Source organism: Ornithodoros turicata, chromosome 6 (genome assembly GCF_037126465.1).
Source record: "Ornithodoros turicata isolate Travis chromosome 6, ASM3712646v1, whole genome shotgun sequence".
NCBI lineage: Eukaryota > Metazoa > Arthropoda > Arachnida > Ixodida > Argasidae > Ornithodoros > Ornithodoros turicata.
The window spans coordinates 27,464,852-27,492,793 of record NC_088206.1 but is presented as its reverse complement, the minus strand read 5'-3'; the positions used below and the strand labels follow the sequence as shown (position 1 = coordinate 27,492,793).

Sequence of the window (27,942 nt, the reverse complement as noted above, 5' to 3'; positions counted from 1 at the left end):
GCAACAAAATAAACAAGAGAAGTATAAACAGTTTTGTCTTTCCCTTTTGAATTTAACAAGCAAGTTATGTTGCATCATGTGTGCACTTTTGTATTCTCTCGTTGATGAGAAAATTACAGGAACAATAATGCTGCAGATAGATCCAACAATGACCTGTCATCTTCATGAAGATGAGAACTTTTCTTCGCGCGTGCTAAGCAAGACAAAAGAAATGTACAATGAAGGCAGTACAAAAACAGAAAATCTCCGTCGACTAAAATTTTATATACTATGTGGATGCTACCACATCGTGTAGTTTCCGTCCAAAAATAGGACAAGTCAAGATTGTTTGGTTGTTGTTGGTAAGTTGTCGGCATGTTGATGTGCTATACCGTTATAGCACATCAATATAGATGAGGGGCAAACATAGTAGACAGCGTGATGGCTGCAAACTCACAATTGAAGATTTATTCAACAGAACAAGAAATTGAAAGCACAAGTAGAGAAAGCATAAGCAGTGCCCATGCAACGCAGGACCACCTTAATCTAGGAGAAGGTAGGATTGAGAGAGCAATAAAGAGAAATGACCGTTGTGTCCGAGATAGGGGAACTCTGCAAATTTAGGACCAATATGATGTAGCCTTATGTGGCTCACTGCAGCAGCTGTGGCACGCTTTGAACAATTCCAGTACGGGGGCTTCGAATACGTTCGCTGTTTCAGTGGGCGTTCAAGTGTAGAGGATGCATGTCTCGAAAATTAATTAACGTTCTCTAGTCATAACTGTACCTCAACAGGAAGTAGTCATCTACCCTTCAAAGAAGCTAGTAGTTCTCATCGGTTTCTTCTCCTGCTGTTGGTGTCATACTAATGTTCTGCACCTGCCCAAACACGCCAAAATGTCAAGAAGTCTGCAACACGTAACAGATCTAGTGATTCTATCTGTGGACTTTGCATACCTGCTTTCAGCTATTTCTTTTAGGTCAACTTGAGTGCCTGCATCACACACACGAAGCAGTCTGGCGCCACTTCAACACTGAAAGGCCCCTAAAATCAAATTTGTTGATGTTGACAAAGCTCAGTACGGGACAAGTAGGATAACATAAGTTAAATGGAATTGCTATATTATAATTTATACATGCGTGACACCTACACATACCTAAGAGGTTGTGTTGAACTCGTCACCTCGATGAAGCAAAATCACTGGTTACTGAATGGCAGCTTGCTTCGGACGTCTTCGCAATTCGCTTCCTACGTCATCTTTGTAGCCACAGACATATCATTCACTTCCATTTTCTGCTTCGCGCGACCAGCATGACCACCCACGACGTAGACAATAAACCACAATAAACGCCTAGCAGATGGCGTTGCGGATCGTAGCTCATAGCGGCGGAGTAGCTGAATGCTTTATTAACGCTTTATTAATGTAGAAACTATGGAAGTGAGCGTCATTTTTAAAATGGCGTTTAGCTGTAAGATAGTGTGCGTCAACTTTGTTTTCTACAAAATTAGTTCTCACGTGTTAACGGTTGACCAATCTCTGGGAGCCCTGGACCCGAAACCCAAGTTGCTCTTTTTCGCCGTTCGTTGGCAGCACCGTCCATGTTCCGGCAATCTTCAAAATATTTGTACATAAAAAATATGCCGAACTGAGAAGTAATGTTTTCTATGTGTCATCAAACAATGATGTTGTGCATGATAGTGGGCAAAAATATGGCGGTTATTTTTCACTTTTCAGTCCCTTTAATGTGAAAGTATTTTCTTGCGCTACTACAGAGCCAGGTGTTGACATGGCGGCTGTTGCCATCCAGCAGAGCAGAGACCACGGCATCGCAGGCTACACTCGCTGGCGCCAATTTTGTGGTCTCCGTGTCATCGAAGACTTCGACGGCCTGTCACGCGTCATGGATTCGGACTCTGCCTTCCGCCTGGGCCGGCTATACAGCAACGTTCACGATATCGACCTGCTGCCGGCCGCTTTGGCTGAAACCCCTGTGGAAGGTGGCCTTGTGGGACCAACGCTAGCTTGCGTGTACGCGCATCAGTTCAGGCACCTCCGTGTGTCTGATAGGTTCTGGTTCGAAAACAGCGGCCAACCTTCTTCATTCACGGAGCAGCAGCTACTGGAACTTCGGAAGGTGTCTTTAGCGAGGGTGCTCTGTGACAACGTGTTCCGCACAGGGGTCGTGCAACCAAGAACAATGCAGGTTTGTGCGTATTATCTGTCCAGCGTAGCCTCAAAACAGGGTGTAGGTGTCCGAAACGATGTGCTGCAGTTCAGACAATATTGTTGCTTTTAGACGCAATCAACAAACGTACTTCTCACTAGATATTGCGTCATTGCCTTGGGAACATAATCCGACCACGGTCATTATGGTAAACCGATCATCCAGAAACCTTGAAGCATGTAAAGGTTACAGAACTTTCAAGATTCTTGGAGATTTCGCCAAAATAAGCCCATTTCGCCAACAATTGACCACGCGAATTCGCCATAATAAAACTCCCTATTGGAGAGCTTTTGTTTTGACCGTCTCGCTATTATAGCTCCAATTACTTTACGACTCAGCGCTGTAACGGCTGAGCAGGCCTCGGATGAGCCGTAGATGGTGCTCGCATGCGAAAAGTACCGAACGCCTACTCGTTGGGAATCATATGGATCACAAAGTTAAAATTTGGGCAGATTGGTGAGGCATCTTAAAAGCCTGCGACATCAATCAGTGCGACAATTTGTCGTAATTCCTTTCTTTCGTCCTTGTCTCACCCCGCACTGGGGTTTTTTATCGCTTCCAAGATCATATGGATTTTGTTTCGCAGCCGTGTTAATCTTCGGAAACTGCGAAAAAGATGGTGGCCCATACGTCCAGTGTGTCAGCAAGAAGGTTATACTTGTGCATGCTTCGGGTATGAGGAGGACTTGTTTAAGGACATCGAAGAGAAAGATCCTTTCGGAAGTGGGATCTCGGGATCCTGGGATTTTTTCGGGACCATCTCGATGGCCCAATAATAAATTACAACTTTGTAACGATGTTACATGTAATCATAACCACTTGTAAACGAATTTTGTACTACGTGCACAAATAAGTAGATAAAACACTTCTACAGAATCAAACGTGCTCGAAGACAAGCCGTTCTGGATGTATTTTATGCTGTAAAATTAAATCGTGAGTCACGTCGGTTTATGTTTCTGCCGCGAGGTGACGTTGTGCATAATTTTTCTGTCGGTCGGGGTCTTATCGGAGTACATTTCGTGGCTGCAAACTAAACTTGCTGAGGAGGAGGTCATCGATATGTCTCGTTTACCTTTTTGGGTGTTCATATACCGGTGAATGCTCGTATCATTAGGCGCACTAAAACTCCCTATTCCTACTTTGACTCGATGCCAGAAAATCCATTTGCTACGTTCCAACAGCAGAACCTTTCGCCCTCAGGTGCCCGACCCATGGTTGAATAATCTCATGTCATGCGACGACCGACTCTTGGGTAGCATGAACCTGGACTCATGGGCTACGGATTCGCCGCTGAAGAGCATACCTCCTGGAGTTATGCAGGACGCCCTAGGTAATCTGGTGCAAGCTGCTAGAAATTTCCCAGGAGAACCTTCAAGGGGAGGCTTCATGCGAGCCACGACGGGTTCCAGAACAATTCACAATCAGTCCCAGGCACTGGAGGTAAATACGCGCTAGCATGAACATAAGAAAATTTCAAGCTCATGATATTTCTTTCAGGATGCGACAAGACGACTGCTGAAAAACCTCAGACGAAAAAACACGGAAGAAGTGATACCGGCATTGCGGCGTGTCGATCTGTCAAAGTTCAGCGCCGAGTTCGAAGAACCGGCAGCGTGTGAGGATACGCTCACGGCCTGCAATCCAAGGAGTCCCTTTCGTACGCTTTCTGGCAGGTGCAACAACCTAAGGAGGCCTAACTTGGGGAAGGTAATTACCAGTAACCCTTGTTTTCCGTGCTTCAGCATCACATTTATAGGTGGGTCACAGCTTTCGGCGAATGCTTCCTGGTCTGTACGAGGATGGTGTGTCGGCCCCACGAAGTCGAAGCGTTACAGGACAAGCGCTTCCCAGCCCCAGACTCGTGTCGTTTAGTGTCCACAGCGACATAAGTCACCCGCACCAGCGCTACACCATGATGCTGATGCAGCTTGGTCAATTCATTGATCATGATGTTGCCCACACGCCACTTGCTGAAGGTTAGTGTGTGATGCATTACATGGCAGCTATAACTGAGACATTCATTTTTCGTACAGGACCAAACGGGCAAACGCTGCGCTGCCGCTCCTGCGACTCTCCGCGTACAGTGAACCGCGAATGCTTTCCCATCCCCATACCACAAAACGACCCCCACTTTCCTTCGGTGAACCGCAAGACACAACAACCCGTCTGCTTGCCACTCACTCGATCTATGTCAGGACAGCGCACCCTTGGCAGTCGGGAACAGATAAACCAGGTAGGGCATTCCCAGTTTAATGTTTTCACGTGCTATTGCGTAAGAGCCACTGACATGTCACTGACTGCGTCATGCAAAGCGCGACATCTGGGAGTCACATGGTTGTCTAAGGAAACGTATCGGTGCTCTTGAGGAACTGATGGGTTTCATTTTGTATCAGCGAACAAGCTTGTCTGACATAACGAGTTCCTTCGTGTATCGAATTCAGTGCATCCGGCGTTACATGTCAAGGGCTCGCGCACAGTTCGCCACAAGCAGGTACAAATAATGTTCTCTCATGGTAGGTGACCGGGTACCTTGATCTGTCGACAGTATACGGCTCTGATGAATGTGCCAGAGATGAGCTGCGCTTGTTCCGCGCCGGCCTACTCAACATGAGCTCGCACCCAGCTGGACAGGGCCTGCAGCCGCTGCTGTCCGAGGTGGACGGGGCTGCTGACTGTATCACTTCCAATGGGCGGTGCTTTATCGCCGGAGATACTCGTGTCAGTGAGCAGCCGGCACTCACGGCTGTGCACACCGTCATGGCCAGGGAGCACAACCGCATCGCGCGCAGTTTGCAGTCGTTGAACCCGCACTGGAATGACGAACGTACTTTCCAGGTGTGCTCTTTGATTTTTTAAGCAGTCTTTGTGGATGGTCACAGAAAGGCAAATTGGACAGGCCAGAACCTTAAAGGGCCACTAAACTGCAAAAAAAAAAATCGCCTCGCGAAGTGAAAGGTGTCGTTGTCCCGACACCAGTGCAAAAGAAACGGGATTCACACGTTGTGTCCTTCCTGATTTTTGAATGAGCGAACAAAATCGCAATTTGCGCCTACCCACCTGCCTTCTTGCGGAGCGACCTGTCACTGGTCTCCTCAAACAATCTCCCGCAATGATTGGACAGGAATTTAGGAAACCAATGACAGGCCGCTCCGTATTGTCGTGCCCCTGAAGGAGAGAAGATGCAAAGTGGCCGGTTTCACGTGAGTTCAGGCAGGGAGGTCCCATCGACATCTTGGATTTTCATTATTATTTTATATTTAGAAGCTCATCGTACATGATGAGCATCAGCGGTAAAATGAATAATTTCTACGGAATAGTTTTCCAAAAAATCCAGAAAATCCGGCCCTGAATTCAACTGTTTCAGTTTTGTCGAAATTTGCACGCCTATGTCTCCCGAGTCTTAAAAGATACTGCAGTGAAATTTTTTTATGCTTTAGTATGCCTACAGATCAGCTGTCCGAACGCACATTTTGGTGCGCAGGAGCAACGCTCTGTGATATAAAAAATTGCGAACATGCACTCTCGTGCGGTTTTGTTTCAACTTCAACGCGTGATTTTTCTGACTGTAGATATTCCTCGCTACCCTGTTTGGTATCACTTCACTCAGCTTTTAATGCTCTTTCATCTGGTATATACATTGTGCGTATACCCCCTACAGGTATCTGCTGAAACCGGCAAATGTTAACGTATGTTTCGAAAAAACAATGATTTTGAGCGTCCGTTTCTCGAAAAGGCTTTTTTTTATTTCTTTTATATTTTGCCAGGACATGACCCGATGTTAGAACTTTCATCTTACTTAAAAAAATATGCTTCAAAAGGCGTACACTGGCGATTAGCGCGTCAAAACGCGGCCCTAGGCTGCGTGCGTACGTGCCGGAGCCCGCCTGCCTGTACCGCGGGATAGCGGGCCTCGTGCCGATGCTCCCTTTGTTTGAGCAAGGTTGTCTGGCCTTAGCCTTACCTGAGCTATTCGTCCGCAAACTTTTGACGTCCTGCTGAAGAAATAATTCACTCCTAGGAGTTAGTGATTTCCAACAAAGCATCAGAATGAAATCCTACGTTGTCGTAAAGCCGTATTTCAAAGGCTAGGTCAAACTTAATGGTCAGCGAAGGTAAAACCTCACTCTTGCAAGCGCCGTTCTCGATGATACCAATACTGTACAAATAAATATCGAGTTAGGAATTTCTTTTTCCAGGGTTCCCGCAAGTTCCCGCGAAGCTTTCTTTATTTCATTTTACGATATTTTTAAGTTATATGCAGAGGGCTTTTAGCACAAAATGCGTGTTCTGTGCTGAACTTGCAGCAGTACATTTCTTCTCAGAGCTAGGGAAGTGGGAGGGTTCTTGCATTTGTCAAAGTTATTACATACGTTCAGAGCAGAGCCATACGGGAGACGCACCTAATGCACTTCGATTTCACTCAAAACTGGACAGTAGCCCTGCCTAGCGAAATACAAGCGTGCCACTGCGGAAAACAGATTTCCATATTCAAATGTGTGGTAACAGCTGGCACGGAAACGCACAGTTTTGGTGTGGTGAGCGAAGACTTGTGTCACGATTCAGCACAGTCACTGTTAGCTTCCATAGCTATTGAAGAATGTCTTGACTAGAATGTTCCTCTTGCAGCTAATGATTTACGTGTCAGATGGAGCGGTGAGCCATTTTAAAAATCGGCATAGGCTCTATGAGCTTTCCAAATCTACATTTGCGAGCGCGACATGGCTGTTCAGGAACAGGCCACGACAAAAGTGCGTGTGACAGGATCGGTGCACAGGATCGGTGTGACAGGAATCAAGTAGGGAGCGCAACAACCCATGGAGGCTCCCTAGAATCAAGCACCATGCCGCGACACCTAACTTGCGTTCACTCGAGCAAGACGTCATCCGTCACAAGATATGATAACGTGCTTGCCAAAACACCTAACGCGCGTCCATTTACTCCATGTACGGGCTGAGGACGTGGCTTCTTTTAGAATGCAAAAAAAAAAGGGGGGGGGGTAAACCTGTATCGCATCAAAGTAGCATACAGGGTTCGCATGCGTGACAAAGCAAGACACCGGAAAGTCTAGGCCGAGAAACATTTATAGCTAGTACTGTGGACAGTGAGTGCAGAAGAGTGACGTTTTCACAGAAAGTGAGTGAAATCATTTGTCGCTGACATTGCAAAATACTGCTGTTTCGCAGTCTTGTAAATATATCGACATAAACTACCACTTTTGATTGCACAAAGTTGTCCCTTTCTTGTACGACATCGACAGGAGGCCCGCCATCCCGCGGTACCGGCAGCCGGGCTCCGACAAGTACGCAAGCAGACTAGGGCCGCGTTTTAACGGGCGCATCGCCAGTGTACGTCTTCTGAAGCAATTTTTTAACGTAAGATGAAAGATCTAACATCGGGACGTGTCCTGGCAAAATATAAATGAAATAAAAAGGGGCCTTTTCAAGAAACGGACATGCAAAATCCTTGTTTTTGTTTTTAAATATACCTTAACATTTGCCTGTTTCAGCAGATACCTGTAGGGGGTATACGCACGACATATATACCAGATGAAAGAGCATTAAAAGGCTAGTGAAGTGATACCAAATAGGGTAATGTGGAATATCTACAGTCAGAGAAAACACGCGTCGAAGTTGGAACAAAACTGCACGAGAGAGCATGTTCGCCATTTTTTATATCACAGAGCTTTGCTCCTGCGGCCAAAATTTGCGCTCGGACTGCTGGCCTGTAGGCATACTAAAGCATAAAAAAATGTCACTGCAGTATCTTTTAAGACTCGGGAGAAATACGCGTGCAAACACGGCAAAACTAAAACAGTTGAATTCAGGGCCGGATTTCCTGGATTTTTTTTGCGCGAAAACTATTCCGTAGAAATTATTCATTTCACCGCTGTTGGTCATCATGTACGACGAGCTTCTAAATATCAAAATAATGAAAATCCAAGAGGTCGATGGGACCTCCCTGCCTGAACTGACGTGAAACCGGCCAAGTGTAAATTGCGATTTCGTTCGCCGGTAAATCACGTACGAATCCCGTTCCAAGGAATAGCAAGTCGTCCTTCTGGCTGACATTTCCTGCCAAAATAAACAGATCCCCCCCCCCCCCCATGTTCCATTTGTGTTGATGTCGAGGCAACGATTCCGCAAGTCTTTAGTGCCCCTTTAAAGGGACTATCGCATCCGGAAAGGTGTCTATGAGGCCGGCACGGTAATGTTCGGCATGGTTTCACAGTCTACTTGGCCAACTTTCTCTTCCGAAAACAGCTTACTTATTAAATAAACGAGTTTTAAAGATTCGTACTCCCTCTGTAGCTAAGCCAGAGTGACGTGTGCTGGGCACACGAATGGAAGCGCAGCGCAGGTGATTGTCTCCGAGGTCACCTGCTTCGCGTTCGCGACGCAATATACTACACGAAAAGACCTCGGTAGATACGCCAACTTACCAGTGTGAGTGCTGACGCGGCAATAGCAAGTTTTAGTATACAGTACGCTATCCCCTTTGCGTACGTAAGGGATAGCATTGGTGGTTCTGCGCCCGCGCAGAACATAAAGGGAGCTTTGCGCCTTAACCACCACGCTATCCCTTACGTACGCAAAGGTGACAGCGTACGATATATGTTCCGTGGAACACGGCATTAGGCTCCTGGATGTTCAAACACGTACGACACTAACCGGAAACAGCATTCCACGAGCCGATCTCAGACTTCTCCGCTGCAGACGCCATCACTCCCGCCCGGCGGTCGGACGAGAAAGGTCTCTCTGCCGCTCCCTGATTGGCATTGTCTAAGTGACGTTTACATAGAGGTAATTCCGGAATGCTCTCAATATCCGTTGTCTACTCTTGCTATGCGTTACATCAAACTGCACAGAAACAACTTCACTAATTCGCGTCGGATTTTTGTAGTTATTGTCGGTGATGAACGAGTAGTACAATGGCACTGTAGTTTCGGAATCGACCCCGACGGATGCTATTGTCCCTTTAAGGGCAGAAGGCTTTCGGGGGAAGGTTGCTAACATGTAGCTACGCCTTCCCTTCGCATATCTTGGGCTGTCCATGAGTGTGACCAAATTCAGAATAACGTTAGCGCATGTAAACCACTGCCTTTTTTAGGACTATTGATTCGAGCGATGGTTACCTAAATTGAATCTTTACGTAGGAAAGCCGTCGGGTTTTAGGAGCCATGTTTCAAAGAATAGTCTACAACGAGTTCCTGCCACGTACATTGGGCTGGGATGCCGTCAGCCGCTGGGGCCTCCACCTACGTGACACTGGCTACTACGGGGGCTACGACCCGGACTGCGACGTTGGAACCTTCAACGAGTTTGCAACGGCAGCATTCCGTTTTGGGCACACGCTGCTGCCACCATTCTTCAAGCTAGTCGGCCCGGCTTATGATGAGATCGGAGGGGTGAAGTTGACCGATGCATTTTTCAACAGTCAGTCACTATACCGAAGTAAGGCAAACTATTCGTTAATCGGCTGCTTGCAATGTCAACTTGCTGTTACTCCATAAGAAGTAATCGGCACGCATACGAGTATGTCGGCTTTGATGACGCGGAAACACTTCTAATCAATGTCGCTCCTTCTTCTAGCTGTCCGGCCGTGGTAGGTCGCGTCGGTGATTTATTGGGGAAAAGAACGAGTACGTTAAGGGTCATCAAAATAAATACTGAGGCATACCTGATAAACTGTGTGGCAGTAATGAGGCAGACAAGGTACGGTTACGAGAGAGCAAAGAACAATGGGAAATGTCACTACTGCGACGATATTTAGTCTTCCCTACAAATGAACGGTGTGAAGCTGCAAAAAAGGCGATGGCGTTTTTTCAGCTTCTCCCTCTAGCTTTACAGGGAATTGAGCGCACTCGACTAACTGCGGCTCCCAAAGCAATGATTTTAACCTTTTTACCAGCTGCTGTCGTCGCAATAGCATAGGGTACGGTTGAAGGAAATTCGCAACTCACTTTCCAGTTCCAGTAAAAACCGTTACTTTAAATAGACAAAAGTCTGAATTCAATTAAAAATTGAGTTTCTGGACGTGAAAGTTTGACCAAGCTACGGGCTACCAAACTACTTCACGGCACAAGTAAAGTTCCTTCACTTCACATTTTTCGAACAAAGTGCATATTTACTAAGAATTTGATATGTTCCGCGAAACGCTCCGTAGATACCTTGTTGTACCCAGCGTGATGACAGATACCGTACTCTCTCTCTCTCTCTCTCTCTCTCTGCGTGCATATAATACGAGTATGTACACACGATTCCTATTCATTACGTCACACTACCGCACAGTGTAAATAGCTTGTCCGTTAGTTAGGTGCGCCCCTCACTGGTAAAGCGTACAGAGAACAGACCAGAGAGCTCCTCAACTAACGGGATGGACTCGCGTAAGCACCTTCTTGGTGCCACGTTGGTAACTGGTATGACTTGAATGTTCCTAAACACCGTATTGACAGTGGTCTTTTTTGAGTACATAGCGGTCCACAACCTAGTTCTCAAATTGGTGCATATATCGCAGAGGATCGCATAGACCAGCTGCTGCGAGGACTTATGTCTACACCTATGGAGAACTTCGATAGCCACGTCACAGAAATGGTAACCAAGCACTTGTTCGAAGCCAAGAGTGTTCCCTTCTCGGGTCTCGACCTGGTGGCCATCAATCTGCAGCGTGGCCGTGACCATGGATTGCGAACCTATAATGACTATCGCGAGTTCTGTGGGCTTCCTCGAGCCAGGACTTTCCAAGAACTGGAGGGAGATATTCCCACTGCCACCATTAGGGCCATCGCTTCGACTTACAGGTAGAGAATAACCGATGGACGCCAATAGCCGAATTTTATTGTGGCCTTATGGTTAGAAAACGTAAGGAACGAGGAAGCCGTAAACCATGTGTGTGCTGTGCACTTGACAAGCACTTCGATTTAATCGCTCACATGTGTGCCCTCCTCATATGTTTCCATTTGCTAATAAGATAAATAAGTGAAACAGAGGCCATCACCGCTCTGTTGATTAAACTACTCGTCTGTACGCATATATAGCCCATGCCATTAGCCATATATGAGCCATTTTCTATGTCGTATCTTTCCTGCCAGCTAAAGGTTTTAATCATCTAAACGACTCCGTGTTCGAGTACAAAGACTTACAGATCGTGTTCGTTGCGCAGGAATGTGGAAGACATCGATGTGTTTACGGGCGGACTCTCCGAGATTCCACTTGCAGGCGCTGCCGTCGGACCAACTTTCAGCTGTATGTTGGCCTTCCAGTTCCAGCGACTGAGACGCTGCGATCGCTTCTGGCACGAATCGCGTGATCCAGCAATTCGCTTTACGGAAGACCAGTTGACGGAGATACGCAAGGCGTCCCTGGCCAAGATCTTTTGTGAGAACTCAGATACCACTAGGTTCATTACGAGGAACGTCTTAGACATCTACGATCCTTTCCTGTGAGTCAATGACATGCATACAAGACACGTAATAAGGTTGTAATTAACGACGATGTAACTATTTCGTAGGAATCCCCGGGTATCCTGTGCCAGCATCCAGGGCGTTGACCTGACTTTCTGGAGAGAAAACTCTATTTGAGTGCTTGGCCATGCATGATCATCTGTACTATAGCTAAGTTCATCTCATCATGTGTAAATAAATTATTCATATTTGAACATGATGCATCAGGAACGTCTATTTTAGGGCAGCGCAAATGATAACAGAGATAGAGAGACTTCCTTTGTTAGCCAAATCGGCAGAACACGTTGAAGACTCGGGCGCGGCCGAGCAAATAGCAAGATACGCATACGCTCGTGAGAGGTGACTGCAGCAGGGTTGTTAAAGTTACTTTTAAAAAGTATCTGAGTTACAGTTACAGATAAGTGGGTTTGAAAGTGGGCACAGCTACACCCGGCGGAGAAAATACACTGATACAGTTACAGGTACCTCAAAAAATGTACTCAGTACTTTTATAGTGACTTTTTCCGTTCAACTGATTGGGTTGATTTAGCGAGCTGTTATTAGTCGCATTGCGTTTAACAAAGCAGATTACCATGGGTCACAGGATATGATAAAGCATAATGTTTTTACCTTTTCTTTTCTACCATTAAGCAACTTTATTCCAAGAAAATACACTAAACACTGACCAGATAGCACACATTAACAAGCCAGCAAATTATTTCAGCTGTTCACTTTCCTTCTTTTCTCTCCACTTGCATACCTTCTGGAAGGAGCACAGTCATTTCAACATTCCTCTCAGTTATGCGACTTCGAAGAATTGTGCTGAAGAGATCCCCCCCAAGATAATAACCGCTCATCTGCGGCACTGCTTTGCACTCCAGTGTTATGTTGAGAAATACAGACTTCACTACTGGGAACGATTGCAAAGCAGGCACTCACGTCAGGTTGCTAAGCCAAATTGAGCCACCTGTTGACGGCGGTTGTCGCTCACGTTTCTTTTTTCTTTGTGTGTGCGTGCGAGAAAATATACTCTGAAAAATTTGCGATCTCCCTGCATATGCAACGAGGAGTACAGCGATAGCAATCCTTGCACTGCTAAGGCAATGTGGGGACAATTTTAAATTGTGCGTAATGGTTTGCAGATACGAGTCAAATGTGGGAGCAGAACTGCAATGGGCCTCGATGTAATGCTAGAGAGGATAACGCGCTGTGGGGGTTTGGCGCGAAGAAGAAATTCAAGGACGGTTACGACTCCTGTCACGTGAATTCCAGCGTCAGCTGTGTGTGGTTGAGTGAGGACGCAGTAAAGTTTGTACGCAAAGCGTTTAGTTCATGTGATGACCACCAAATACGTCGTGATGTATACGGGGTCGGACATCAAACTTCTACTAAGGTCCTACTACTTCCTTACTACTAAGGTCCATGACAGACGACATGTGCAGACGCAAATGACTACAAGGTGATGGTGGGTCATCTCTTCTCAGAAGAATAGATCCGGAACTAAAATTCAGCATCCCTCCCTCGACTGCCAGAAGTATCGAAACATTTCTACATCGTGCACGCCTGAACGTCCCGTATGGCTGGCATTTCCTGCATATGGTGGGCAAGGCGGATTCCCCGGATTGCCCAGTGTGTGGGATTGAAGAAAATACTGAACATATTTTTATGGAGTGCAGAAGACGTCAGTCCCAACGCAAGACATTGCGGGCCGCACTAACTCGTCTGGACAATAGAGCTTTCTCCATAGAGAAGGTCTTGGAGACGTGGGACGCCAACCAACGCCGCATTCAAGGTTCTCTTAGGCTTCATCTCAAGTTGTTCTCTTGATGCTCAGTACTAATTCATCTCTACGTGACGCCCTGGTTCCTGTGTGACGCGATCCTCTGACGGTCATGTGCCCGTGAGCAGTGCGCCGTACAGCCTAGCCCAGTCATCTCTCTTTCCGTGTTGTTGTTTTTCGTAGTTTTTCCTCGGAGTAGCAGAACTTGTCACGTGACAAGTTCAACCTCTCCGTATTATTTTTAGTCCGTCCAACTCCAACTCCAACCACCGCTTTGTGGTCGTTGAAGCAGTTGGCGAGATGATTGATGTCTTGATCGAAGTGGATGTTATCAATGATCAAGTCTATGTACGAACCGTGTCTGGTGGTGGGTTGGTGGACGTCGGCGCGTAGCGTGCATGAGGTCTAGTTGATGGAACATCTTTTGTAGGAAGGCCGTGTTCTTGCCCGCTGAAACGTCCACGTTGAAGTCCCCGACGAAGATGATCTGTTGGTGCGGTAAAGTGTGAGTGCGTACACTATGTAGTCGCGCATCCGTTCCCTCGTGGCGCGAGGCGAGAAGTAACACAAGGCCATCACGAGTCCACTGGGCATCTGCACTGCTCAAATCTATCCGATGCCATCTTCACAGACTGACACTTCGACTCGTGTAGCACTCCCAGCGTGCACTGGAGGAGGATGCACAGTGCAATGGATTTTACGAGGACAGTTACGACTCCTGTAACTCACATCTTTTTTTTTTTTCTTCACCATAACTCCTGTAACGCAAACCCCAGCGTCCGCGCGCTGCGCGGTGGTGTGATGCCCTTCTATCCACGCGCCCTCATCCAATCAGTTTTTTTTTCTTTCTTTTTGCGCCGTAGTTTTCGCCGTTTTGCGCGGAGCACGCATGTCACGGAACTAGCAGTTGGTCTGCACATAATAATATTAGCCTCTGTAAAGCTTTTTTGGCCGCACCATAAGTGCCTTAAGTAGCATGCATTTCCAGATCGCGGCGTAGTCGCCCGATATGAAAGAGAAGGAACCGCGAGCCTGCGGTTCGTCCCTCGATGAGTTTGAAGGCCGCACAACACAGCAACCGTCCACATTCCGCCTGCATATGCTTTTAGGGGGCCGTAAACGAGCTTCCTGCGCGGGACCTGAGGTTTTTTTTTTTTTCTTTTTTTTGTCTTACAGCGACCACGAGGATCTGTGCTAGTACCCAGAGCAATACTATTGCATAAAAATAAGTGCTGATATACTTTACAGAATCGGTACGTTTCAGCGTGTCGAGTGCACAATCAAACTCATTGTCAAAGTCCATTGTCGGGCCGTTGCCGGTGGTAGGCACCTCGAGTGAATGACGCACACTAAAAATTTTTGCCGTGTATTTCGAGAGCCATTGATTTTAATGACCTGAAGCATGCACACGAAACGTGCGGGGTGACGACAGGCCTAACTCGATTGACTGCAACGCGTAGACAACGGCCACCAACACACAAGCGGAGAGTTTTCAATCTGCCGGAAGGAGCCGGGCACAACCCCCCCCCCCCCCTTTCATATACAGAGGTCGGGCACGGTGTCGGGGATTCCGTGATGTGACGTTGTGAGGCAAGTTTTTACAGGACTTTCATGTTTGCTCGCGTGAAACACGCGATTCTTATGATATCTCTCGAAGCTTTCATCTTTAGTGTCAGCTAGGACTTCTTGAAGGGGCCTGCCCCCCCCCCTGTGAAAGTTGGGGGGGCTCAGACCCCCAAGCCCCCACGCAGTCGGCGCCTGTGCACCAAAGTGGGAAGTGCGAGAATGACCGTTTTGTTCATGTTGACTGAACCAAGCCACTGCCAAGCAAGACGTCGCTCTCCCGCCTTCGCAGTCTGTCATGAACGCTGCTGCGCCCACACAGAGACGTCTATAGGGAGAGTTTGGCCGTTCTTTTACCTTTTACCGCCTGGAGATGGGGACTCTCCGTGACGTCAGACCCGTCATCGCTCCGCCCATTTGACCGGAATGAAGGGCGATCCGGGACGGCACGAGGAGATTTCAAGGCTACTACCTCCGCTCCAAAATGGCGGAATGAAAGACACGGGGAGATTTCGAGGCGGTAACTCCGCTCAAAAATGGCGGCGCTGGCCTTGGCGCAGCACGTCGTGTGACGTCAGGTGACGCGCTTTAAAACAGGCTCCTCCCAATGGCCACACTCTCCTAATAAACGGCTCTACGCCCACGGCTCCCGTGGCGGCATGCATCGTCCGAGCTGAGTTTTCGGCGCAGACCGCAGGAATTTCCGAGAAGGTAGCGTAATAGTGCTATCGATTACTACTCTCGACGCTATTACTGGAAGACTTACATGGACATTATTACTGGAAGAGTTACAGGTGAAAGCACCTGCATGAAAATGTATCTGATATTTCACCCAAGATACACAAAAAGTATCTAAACATACGTACTCAGTTACTTTTATTCAGTCAGCGACAGTGGCTGACATGTCATAAATTGCTCAGCGTCGGTAATGGAGGTAGTGGCTCCACGAAGGCGGTTCCCTTCCAGCGATGTACGAGGGAGAAATTAAACGCGACATGACATTGTTGAGCATGAGGGAATGGTCATTTTCTGCGGGTGATACGTACGAGCTGCGATATATGTAGGATGTTGAATTAACGATTCTCTAAGGTAGTTATTACGATAAGAAATTGTGTGAAACAAGCAGAGACGAGTTGGCGAGTGGAAAGCAGAGGCAGATTGCGGTTAGCCTTTGAGCGCCTTCGAGCCAGGTGACATGGGAAAACACGGGGATGCGTCAGAGCCGTCTTACGGCGGGTCGAATGAGGCAGCATCGTGTGTTTTTACCACTTCCTTTTGGAATTGCACGCATACGGCATACCGCAACAACTCACGGCATGCCCTCAAACTGTGACTCCGGTGCTGCAATGTGTGTTCCAATGGCACGTGATTAAAAGCGACATCAATGCACAACCAGCTGTTTCTATTGAGTTCGATAATGTGCTGTGATGCTCACGATCATACTTCGCACGCGGCGTAAATCCGGGAATAATCATTATCAACCTACTTCTCGGACCACCTGATTACAACCATTCTTTAGTTTGGATCATGTGACCCGCCTCTCCCTCTCTGTCTCTTCTTGCTTTCCCTTTCTCTCGGTTTGTGTGTGTCTGTGTAACGCCAGCGCTGACGGCTTCATTTAAGATTCAATCACCATTTTCAAAATAGGAGAACGATTCAAGCTGCAGCACGTCATTTGCCATCTGCACGCATTATCGCGTGCGTGTGCACGTGCCCTGCTCGAGCGACCTCCGTGCATCCATCAGTAGATGGTGAATTTCAAAGGCCAGCTGGCACTATCTACGTAGCCTCAGGTATGTGGCAGGGCCGGAGAAAAATTGGGCGAATGAACTCGTGGTGGAGGTGTTACGAGAGAGGTGCCTTGTGCGTGTGGGAACGTGTCACGCCTCTTGAGAAAGATAGAAGTGGGAACGCGCAAATTGACGGTATTCTTCGCGCATACATGACGAACGAACGTAACGGATGTATCCCGTTCCTTTTGTATTGATATCAAAGTAACGGCAACTTTCATTTACTCTTGAGTGTCATAGCAGTCAGAGCCCCTCGAATCGTGAGCTGGTTTCAAGTCTTCAACAAGGACTTCGAAAAAGAATTCGCTAAGCTAAGCGTCATTATTTCGCTAACAATTTTTCGAGCTTCCTAAAGAGCGACTGAATATTCTGGAGCTCCCCGTAAGGGCAGTGCCAGCAATGTCAAAATAAATGGTGAGATTTTACCTCAACCAAATCGCGTTACAAAGAAGCTAAATGAAATGTTTTTGCCGGCCAAGGGTGGCTTATGTTAGAACGTCGACATACGCAACTGCATCTGGAAATAAAGATTCACGAACTTGCAAGGAAATTTCCGTTCTTCTGGAATCCCATATTTGGACAAATTGACCAAATATCGAGGACTTCATGTGTTCTATAGTAGCGCTCTGCGAGTATTCGAATTTTTGGAATACCGAAGCGAATAAGAGTATATTCGATTCAATTCTCGAACTTTCACGACACGAGGACGCATTTATGCAATCAAAGCTAACAAAAAAACATCTTGGTAACCATACTTTACATAACAAAAATATAGCCATACAAACTTTGCTCTCCGTGCAGTTCGAATGCGGCATGGCGGTGTCCTCACAGTTGCATCCAGCTACCGCTCGGGGTGCCACCAGCATAGAAATGAAGCCCCACGACGTTTTCTCGACGCAAGAATGCCGAGCGATCAGCATTTTTACGTTCAGCTCCACGAACAATAGCCGTCGAGCGGGGACGCCGACATCTGAGGTGAATAGATCGGAGCGGCAAGCTCAGGAAGCGAAGTGTCCGTCTTGACCAATCGCATGTTTGGCCGGAAACGACCGTCTCCACAGCCGCTAAGCTATGTGGGCATAGACGGTGTGGTCGCGAAGTACGCGCAAGTGGAAGACAGAATGAAGTGGACCAGGCAGAATTGGCTGGAAATGAAAATGAATGCGGGCACGGGAGCGACAAAACGCGTACCATCACACTTGCTAGCCATTGTTCGATTGTCGTTTCCTTCTGGCCTAGATATCGCTGCACCCAGTAGAGTGTTCTGGACGGTCTTCTTCAATCCATACCGCAACAGGTGTCGCTTTTAGAGAAGAAGCAGCTTTTTCTTTTTTAACAGCAGCAGCAATTTTCGCCTTTGGTCCATACTGGGAGACGCGGGAGAACAGCGGACGGAAGCGGAAGTACAAACAAGAGATTTCCACGTTGATGGTCGGCGCGCCTTGGGGTTATTGCCTTTGGTTACCATATTTATACAAAGTTATACTGCATGTTTTTCAAGTGATATCTATCGCGTATGTTATGCCAGCCTATAATAGCTCTTACTCATGACGAGAAATGCCGCCAGGGGCCTCGAGTACAAACTTTGCGCCGGCTCCTAGGCTGCGCCGAGAAAACGCCGTTTGCGGGTGGGCCCGACGTTTCTCCATCGGAAGTGACGTCACGACCTCAAAGCTCGGCGTATCTGCGTCGAGAAAACGTCGTATGCGGTTCCCGCTTTATTTCGGTTTCTGCACCATTTGCGCCCCTAGCGGTAGCCGCACATAACTTTCCGTCATGGAGGAAGGAAGCAGAAGGAGCGGTTCTTCCCTACAGACTAGCGTAGCCACCCTCTAGCGGTCGCTCGAGTCATAATCGCCATTACGTCGTGTCCACACGTGATCCCCTCTAAAGTTTCGGTTTTGCAAGGCTTTGTTTCTCGCGCTGCTCTTCGTGGGATTTTGCTTTTTGAAAGTCATTTATTGTGAAAATATGAGCACCATCGTAGACACGACGTATGGTAATGTGTTCCTGTCCCGGCTGCGGCTCTCGTTGAACGGAAAGCAGCTCTGTCACAAGAACACGTTTTATTCGTAAGTACACGATCAGTTGTTTTAGTCGCCTGTGTGTGTTCGAGTCATATTGAATTGTTCGTTTGGGACCTGGCACTGTGCCGCAGATTCATTTCATATCCTCTGTTGCTGTTCAAAACTGATTCATGGTGTTCTGAATAGAGCATTCTTTACCACTTAATCAAGGAACATACATACGTTGGAAGTCACCGTTGCCACACGTGATGTTTCCGGTCCCGCATACTCATTTTCCAGCGTTGACATGTTCGTTTGTGAGTTGTGAGCGTAACTTTAACTTATTCAGATTCATCACAGCGGAAAACACCTGCTCGCAGACCAATGTTGATACAGTTGTCTTGCGACGTACAGAGCCACGTATTAGTATTGTTAGACGTCTGTCGTACCGAAAGACGGAGAGGTTTTTCTGCGACAACATGCGTATCTTCGGATACTTTCCTCCAACGCAAGAATAAAACGAAGCCGCAGCGAATTTGTTCTCTATCGGTACGTCGTACTGCAGGTCAATCAGTTCCATTTGTAAGTAGTCATCAGGAACGTTGTCCACAGCTGCAGAAAACGGCGACCAAAAAAGCCCGGTTTCAAGTATTCTGAACTCGAAGAATCTTTCACTGCAACTGAACCGGTCCGTTTCTGGTGGCATTGAAGGCTCCAATATTACAAACTGGCCATGTAGGGTTTGCTCAGAAATTTTGGTATGACTGTACTAGTAATATCAACCCAATAAAAATCAGCCGCGCAGAGGCAGGTTGCTATCAGCGAAGTCGGCGAAAGTAACACAGAGACCCAGACAGGGAACGTCGAACTTTCAAGCTATAATCGTACGATTAAAGGTTGATTATGATTAAAAGTTGAAAGTTCGACGTTCCCTGTCTGCCTCTGTGTTACTTTCGTCGTCTTCGCTATTATCACGTCCCAACCGGCCCCGTTCGCCTTATTTTAGAGAGTCGTCGGCTGTTACAGGTCAGCGGCAACAGCTTTCTATGACTAACAAATGCAAGATAAACTGCACGAGTACAGAGCCCAGACAACGCCACGACCGCTCATGAAGCTTTTTTCTGAAGCTATCATGAAGCTATTTTTTCTTCTTTTTTGCTCGGGGGCCACTCGGGCCGCCTCTTCGGCACCCCTGGCATACGCTCATTAATTAAATAAAACTCATAACTTTTAAATTTTACTTCGGACGCTTTCGGAACCCCTAGGTTACCAATCGGACCTTTGAGCGAAAAATATTGCAGAAAAAAACCGATTAGACTCTTTTTTTTAGTAATTAATTCGTTTCGATTTACATATTTCTCACACAGAGCAGCGTACCAATGCGGTTGGCCCTTCGGCTGTCAATACGTCTCCATCCTTCTGGTGCACACAGGGGGGTGACGGAAAATAAGGAACAGCCGCAGGAGACGCTTCGGTGTTCCCTTCCCTAAACTCTTTCCTTCCCTACACTACTGGCGTGAAATAAAGTTTCACGACAACGCTTCCGAAAACATGATAGGCCAATCGCATTATTCCTTTGGAGTGGTTGACGTCACGTTGCTGATATCTGATTGACTGACAGCAATGCGGAGTCGGGGTCGGGATCGGAGGGCGCTAACGATTCGTTAAAGCTCCCTAATGTGCCTCTATCGTGATGATGACGAATGCACCGCTAACGCTGTGTACTGAGGAGGCTTACCGGAGCCTCTCTTACAGCTGTTCCTCGTCTTCCGCCGTGAACCAAGCGGATGAACACGTAATTAACAGCCGGATAGCTGAGCGAAAGAGCGCATTTGTACGCTGCCCGACGCGAGAAATATGTAAATCGAAACCAATTAATTACTAAAACAAACACGAAGGGTCGACGCGGTTTTTCTTTATATTTTTCGCGAAAGCGTTCGAAGTAAAATTTAAAAGTTAGGAGCATTATTGAATTAATGGGCGCATGCAAATGTGTCGGTGACTGCTCAGTTCTTGGCCGATGTCTGACGGATGCTCAATGAAAAGAAAGCTTTTCAATACCTCCACCTGTTTACGAATTATTTAGCCGGGATACCTTCGTGAAACACCTGGTATACGTACATGTTCCCTGTGCCTTCATTTTCAGTTATATAAATACCCGCTTCCTATCTGCTTCGGGTATACATACTACTCGCTTGCTATTTGCACAACCCTATATACCCCCATGTTGCACAGTTGAAGCCATGGGCAATCCCAGGATTTTGCTGGGGGGTTGTTCACCTCTTTTCCTGGAGACGGACGCTGCAGACTGCGTGGGTGTACGAGGTTCATATTATGACATGTGAGACAAATCATGACGACCTACGAATAAAGAGTGCACAATTTTCACAAGTGACCTTGAATATCCGCCCGCTCTGCACGCCCATGCTTGGAGCCACGTAGGTTTCAACCTCTATTGTATGTGTGCACAACGTGTCCACAATTGCCTCAAGTGGGTCACCATATGTACACACGTTTCCTTTGCCGGAAAGAAAATAAGGATTCGCTACAACGATGCGACAGTTTGTCACTGCAGGGCCCTCGTGCAACTTTCTCCCAAGAGGTAGAAGAAGAAGAAGACAAGGATGGCTCATGGCGGTATCTTCATCAACTACCTTCCTTTGGGCATGAGCGAGGACGATGTGCGTGAATTATTCTCTCGGTACGGTCGAGTCGTAGATTTGATTGTAGTACAGCGACCAGAATTCAGATCGCACACTTACGGCTACGCGCTGCTTGACTCGGCGGAGGACACACGTCGAGCCATTCGCAACTTGAACGGGGCTGCTATCCAAGGGCTGAGGCTCAAGGTGGAGCCAACGTTCGGAAAAGCCAGTCACATCTTCAGCATAGGTGAGATTCATATTGAAAGACAAAGCGGGCTTCGTTGCGACGGAATATGCCGCAAACAAAGGGCGGAAAATGAAACAATTAATCTGTCTTGAAGAAGCCAAGGTTAACGTTGTTCTAACCAGGAATACAGGGTGTTCAAAATTAAGCTTTCACTAGCACTTTATAAATAGGCGAACAAAAGAAAATTGGTGCTATTTTTTCCTTTCCTTGAGTAAGAAACAGGTGCTACATAATTAGCAGCACCTGTTCCTTACAGAAGTAGCGTAAAGTTATCTCCCGGTTTCCTGTCATCGCTGTGTTTGCGTAGCGCTCGTGAAAGCTTAATTTTGAACACCCTGTATATGCATTCAACGTCTCTCCGTAAATTTCGAAACAGACAGCCTATGTATTCACCTAAACTAAGCGCATAGCAATCTAGGAAGTACTCTGGAGCAAAAGGAGGGAATGTACGAGGAGTCCATAGACGGACCACCGCGCAAGGTTTCTATTGCAGCTGCCTGCGGTACACTACTAACCTCACCGATCTCACGATTGCAGTATAGTAGCTGCAACTGCTAGTTCAACTACATCTTCGTAGCGGTACGTGGTTACGAGAATTCAACTACATCGTTAGATTCTGATTATTTTTTAAGTTTTCATAACCAGTGCAATGGCCTCTTAGGAGCTGCAATCGGGACTACACATCAAATTATTGATTTTGCATCCCGTCCACACCGTAAGGCAAGTTTGCTGACGCTGTGCAGCACAGCTAGCTGTCTACGAGTCAGTTTAATACCCTTGTCAGACGTAGTAATTTAGTGTCACTTTCAGCGAGTACAGTTGCACAGGCATCTTTTAGTGACACTAAATGCAAAGTACGCTTACGAGGGAGTGAGTTCGCCAAACTCACTTCACTTTGCCTGCGACAATCAAGTACGCAGCCTCCACAACAGGGATTGCAATGGTAACAAAAAGCTTATTTTTGGAAAAGGAAAGAGACAACACAAACGGAATTTATTTTTGGACAAATGTGTTAGGACAGCGTTGACTTATATAAGAAAGACGTCAGGATTTTTGGCCGTGATTTACCTGTACTCGTTCACAGACTGTCCAGTAGAGTTCGTAATCCACTTCGCGGCAGCCATATTTGTTGCATTCCAATTTGAGTGCACGGTGGTTAAGTGTTACCGGCGAAATCGCGAAATACTCGCAGTGAAGCACTGAATAATGGAAGACATAAAAGACAGGGTGTCGTGGTCTGAGACAGAAGCCTATGCTCTCATCAGAACATAGGAGGACCATCTTAGCGACCTTCGGAGGACCAAGCGAAACTCGAAAGTGTATGCTGACATCGCGGACCAGTTGCACGCGCAAGACAGTAAAGCCTAGTTCTCACATACGACAACGGTGCACGGCAACAGCAACGGTGACGTGCCGTTGCCGCCGCCGTGCGTGTCGCCGTCGCTCCACCTCGCCGTGCTGCCGTGTTCACGTGATGTCGAACATCACGAGCCGCGGCGAGCAAAGATGGATTTCCACGTGTTCTCTTTGCACGTGTTCTCTGTGTATTCTTAAAATCAGAATGCGACAAATCATACAAATAAGGAAACCTTCTCACAAGTTCAATTAATTTCTCGGCATCAAGCTGAGAAGCCGCCATCTTCATTGGTGCGGGCCGTTCATTGGTTGGATGTGATGTGGGCGGGACCACGGCACGGCAGAAGTTGAGCATGGCTCAACTTTCTTTTGCCGTGAGACGGCGGCCAGAACGGCGCCATTACGGCGTCGGAACGACACAATTTGCCGTGCCGTTCGCCGTTGCCGTGCGCCGTTGTCGTATGTGAGAACTAGGCTTAAAGACCACCAAAGAGTCTGAGTCTGATTTGCGATTTTCTGGCGCAACGATATCACCACCAAAGAGGTGAAGAAGAAGATTGAAAATTTGTCAAATAAATATACTTGTGTTGGTTCGCAACAATTATATTTATGACGTTAAATCGACTTCAACGGCGAAGAAAATCTTTATGAAATATTTCTGAACGTAAGAAAAATGATTTTACGAAGAAAGTATGGTGCACTCCCCGATGTTAGGTGGGAGATCAAGCTTGCCCATCGTCATCACCATTAGTGCTTAGTGACACTTACTTATGCCGTGTAGCAGGAGCGTAGTGAAAGTGGCATTGCAGGACAGAGTGCACTCCAAATAAGTGACACTCAACTAGTACGTCTGACAGGGGTATTACTTTCATCAGGCCTATCAAGGTTACCTCTTTTCCTCTTTCTCAGATCACCCCGTAGATTCTCCGCATAAATCCGTGCCGTCGCCTCACAAAAACACAATTGAGATAGAAAATAATGTTGTCGAAGTTGCTATACCCTATTCGATGCCCTTTTCGTTACAACACTTCTTTATGCGCCGTTTATGCGTGCCGTGTGTACGTGCTTGCTTTCAAATGAAAATTTGCAACAAAATATGCAAGCAAAAGTATCGCCAATTTTCCAGTCCCTGCGGGATGCTCTGCACGCGCTTTGATTCCAACCTAAGCTGTCTTATGGATGCATCGCAAGGCGCCGAATGCTCACACCGACTGGAGTGGCAGGTAAACAGCGGGAACATGGAATCCGTGTTACGGCTTGTGTTCTAGCGTGACAGCACACTTCAGGCAACGTTAGAAGTGGCAACGGACAGTGACATGAGCACCGTCTGAATGTATCCAAATTTGTTTTGGATGTCAGAGGACGCCATTTCGACCGTTCCGTACCTTTTGAACTGAAAGGTGTAGAACGCGAGACACCATGCATGCCCTAAAAGCACCCCTAAATCCTAATGACATCTGCTCCTGAGAATGCTGCCCACTTTCGAATGCGAGAGAAACTGTCATTGAAAGTAAGCGCAACCTAATTGCTGTGGTTACTGACAGGAAAGTAGTTTAACTGCAGAGTTGACTACAGAGGCGACAGTTTAACTACAGAGAAGATATAGTTTAAGTGCCAATCCTTCTAGTTTAGTGTAATTCTGGAGACGTGTGAGAGGGGTTATCTTGTCGTCCGTGTCGGTTTGCAAGCGGCGCAGCCCGATTCATGAGGGCGATTGCGGGGTTACCTTATCCTCGCTGTCGAAATAAGACTGGTATCTAATAATCTTTTATAAAGGTTTACCACGTGCCCGCAGAAATATGGAAATGTGTGATCCAGAAGATTATTAAGGGAATCACAGAGGGATATCCGAAAAATCTGTATTCTGAGTGGAGAATGGCTCTCAAGGAGGGAGCACTTTTATCCAAAATATGTCCGATTTTTGCCATGTCGCATTCAACGCGGGCAAAATTCACACGCAAAAAAATTTAAGGAAAGGCGTCGACCGCCCCCCCCCCCTTTACTAGCATCCTGTCGTCACTTGCATCATTTACACACTCCAAGGCTCACTCAGCACATCACTCACAGCAGCAGCACATGTTTCGGTGTTGGAGATTGAAGCCTTCCATGACTCCCTCTGCTATAAAGCGTGTGTAGCAGGTTCACATTGATTCAAATTGGCGTCATATACATTTATTCGGCCGGCGCCAAGAGAAGCCACCAAACGTTAACCGCATTAATACCCTAACTGAACATGCATGCTTTAGGGATTTCCGCCACGAGAAGCATAAAAGGTATATACGATAAAACCTAGGCCGCAGACCTACCAGAAAGGTATTCGACGGGTCGTCATTGTAAAAAACTGTAGTGCTCACTTGTGTTTCCTGTCTGTGCTCTGCGTTAGTTACGGACTTTTTGAAAATCTCCTTCGGTTATGTATAATATATATACATTTTTTTTGCTTTTTTTTTGCTAATGTAAATGACATTAGTGTATATACAGCTGTAGGGAGTCGAGCATTGTCAAGCCACTTATCTTTTTGCTCACCTCCTTTTCGTGTATGAATAAACATTGTTATTACTATTATTATTATTGCATCACACGGTCGCTCTGCACAATAACGGACACTGTATTTTCTTATCCCCCTGCATCAAGTCGTAAGTTCTCATCTGTGCGGGATATTCTTCCGTGCGAGATTTCTTGTGCGGCCCTGGGGTAGTCCATACGTGCAGATGGCACATTTCTTATCGAAAGGCGCTGCTTGTATTGCTTTTCTATAGTATGCAAAGTGATGAACATGCATTTCGAAGAATAGCATCCTATCACATTATTAAAAGAAGGCAAATGTCGGAAACATGGAATTATGCTGAGAAATAACAAAACAAAAGAAGGACAGGAACCACAGAAGAACGCGCAGGGGTAGGCATTTGACACAGGCACCGCGTTGCCATAAACTTCGGCCCTGGTCACCACCCCTTTTACTTCATTAGGAACCACGGGTACACATACGTAGAAGACGCTGTAAGACGTTGTAAGACGCACGTTTTCGTCATGTTTTTTTTTTTCCTTTCTCCTATTTTCCTTGCGCGCAGTGTTACATTTCTATAAAAATTTATAGGCGCAGCGTGGAGTACGGTGAAATATTCTGTTGTCAGGGTCACAAATTTCAGTTGCTACGTCTGCAGTTTGTGACGGACCTGCACTATGAGGATGTTTGGATTCCATCTCGTGTAATGTCAGCGAAAAAAAAAAAAAACGAAGAAGAAAGTATATCTCGAATATGCGCGCGGAAGGTTCCTCTATCTCCGCCCTTCCCAATAAGCGTGCCCTAATGTTGACGTTATCTGCCCAAGAGACAAGAAATTCCGCTGTTAGAGAACTCGTTTGTCAGATTCCTACGAAATCTCCACGCTAAACATTGTTCTCATTTATCCTATACTTTTACATGTGATTACAAGGGGAAGGCGTCCGTCAGCACTCTATACCGGCAACATCGCATGCTCGCATACAGACTGTCCGAAGCGAGCTCGGCCTCCGAATCAGACGCGCCTGGGACTGTCACCTGGCGAGCACGCCATCGGACCCGACTGTGGAACAATTGTGTGCTCGGCTCAAGAACGTCCCTTACGACCTAGTGAGGCCCGTCCCTCGTCGTGCTCATCTCCAAACCGACCGGCAGCCCCTATTTTTTTGGCTCCAGGAAGAGGAAGAACGAGGCAATGTCGTAGAACTGTTGCGACGTCTGCATCCAAGGAGCTTTCCCTTCGAGCAGTTCGCGATCGACATGGTGACAGCTCTGTTGGCAGAGCTGCGCACTCAGAAATGGCAGAGCTCACTTCGAGATGTGGAACATTCAGTATGCGCATCTACGAGCACTAACGAGAGCTCATAGAAGTACACTTTGTTTATAAAAGCACCGTGATCGTCGATTGTATCGAGACCGTATCTTTAGTTTCTGTTTGTTTTTGGAATAAATATCACCAGCGTTTCAATTGTCATTAATACGTTCTTTACGATGTTAAAGGCACCGCAAAGCAGCAGACAAGCAGTTCATGTTGGCGGAGTATAGTCTTGTTGCTTGTAAACCCAGCGTAACAACAGTGACAGGGCAGTCTTAATATTTTTAATTTGCTACAAAAATCGCGGTAAAAGGGCTCGGGCCTTATAATCCCCGATTCTTCAAGCAATGCTCATGTGCTACCGATCTATACTCCCGATACATCGCGAGAACAGCGATACACTGCCGTTCTGGTGGCTAAGTAGCCGAAAGGTATAGCAGACTTTTTTCACTTGAGGCCCAGTGTTGAGCGCGTGCAATGTAGTGCAAAGTTGGTGACAACTTCGATACAGTGTCGCCCGTAGTTTTCAATTTTAATTATCTACAAACACCGAGTGCAATCGTGATGAAAATTGTGACGTAAGAATAGTGAGGGCTCAGGATATCGAAGACTTCGAGATTGGTGCCATTTCGCTGTTTTGTCGTGTGGATTTTACTGCTGTAGGGGAGATATAAATAAAACCAACGTTTACCATAAAGAACTGTGCCAATTTCAGAAGAGCCGTTCTGCGGCATCAGCATTGCAATTATAGCAGCTAGCAGCCAGCTGTTGCTGAATCCCCATTCCTTCGTCACGGAGCTGCTTCGTACTGGCATATGAAGCAGCTGCTGAATCCCCATCCTCTCGGCAAGAGCTATATCTCGGGTCCAGATAATCTTCTTCAAACGACTTTCATCGCCCTCGCAGAAGCGGTGCTAATGACAGCGAGCGCTGTTAGCGTTATCTTCGTGAGAGTCACGCTGCTTTTACTGCTTTCACGAGTGCCAGGTACACAAGACTGACGGTCGAATTCATGAACGAGCCTCGACTCGAAACTCGAATCGAGCTGCTCCTCGAGGCCGGTTTTGCGCTTCATAAATCGACCTTGATTCGA

The 27,942-nt window shown here is 46.9% G+C and overlaps 2 protein-coding genes and 1 long non-coding RNA gene across 3 annotated transcripts in view; 2 read left to right on the top strand and 1 right to left on the bottom strand.

Moving 5' to 3' along the window:
• The window catches only part of LOC135396484 (uncharacterized), a 60,984-nt gene extending 49,125 nt beyond the window's left edge, over nucleotides 1-11,859 (top strand). The window contains exons 7-16 of the mRNA XM_064627479.1: nucleotides 1,754-2,184; nucleotides 3,406-3,645; nucleotides 3,703-3,912; nucleotides 3,962-4,181; nucleotides 4,239-4,438; nucleotides 4,723-5,040; nucleotides 9,359-9,656; nucleotides 10,720-11,002; nucleotides 11,365-11,643; nucleotides 11,713-11,859. Of these exons, the coding sequence (XP_064483549.1) occupies nucleotides 1,754-2,184; nucleotides 3,406-3,645; nucleotides 3,703-3,912; nucleotides 3,962-4,181; nucleotides 4,239-4,438; nucleotides 4,723-5,040; nucleotides 9,359-9,656; nucleotides 10,720-11,002; nucleotides 11,365-11,643; nucleotides 11,713-11,782 (2,549 nt within the window). The 3' untranslated portion in view covers nucleotides 11,783-11,859. The remainder of the gene's footprint in view (nucleotides 1-1,753; nucleotides 2,185-3,405; nucleotides 3,646-3,702; nucleotides 3,913-3,961; nucleotides 4,182-4,238; nucleotides 4,439-4,722; nucleotides 5,041-9,358; nucleotides 9,657-10,719; nucleotides 11,003-11,364; nucleotides 11,644-11,712) is intronic.
• Nucleotides 1-27,942, bottom strand: part of LOC135396485 (major facilitator superfamily domain-containing protein 4A-like) — a 184,948-nt gene that overhangs the window by 147,800 nt on the left and 9,206 nt on the right. The window lies entirely within an intron of this gene.
• LOC135397765 (uncharacterized) lies at nucleotides 16,766-27,002 on the top strand. The gene is made up of 3 exons (XR_010423732.1): nucleotides 16,766-16,780; nucleotides 21,346-21,675; nucleotides 26,469-27,002. It is a non-coding gene; the product is annotated as an uncharacterized LOC135397765 (long non-coding RNA).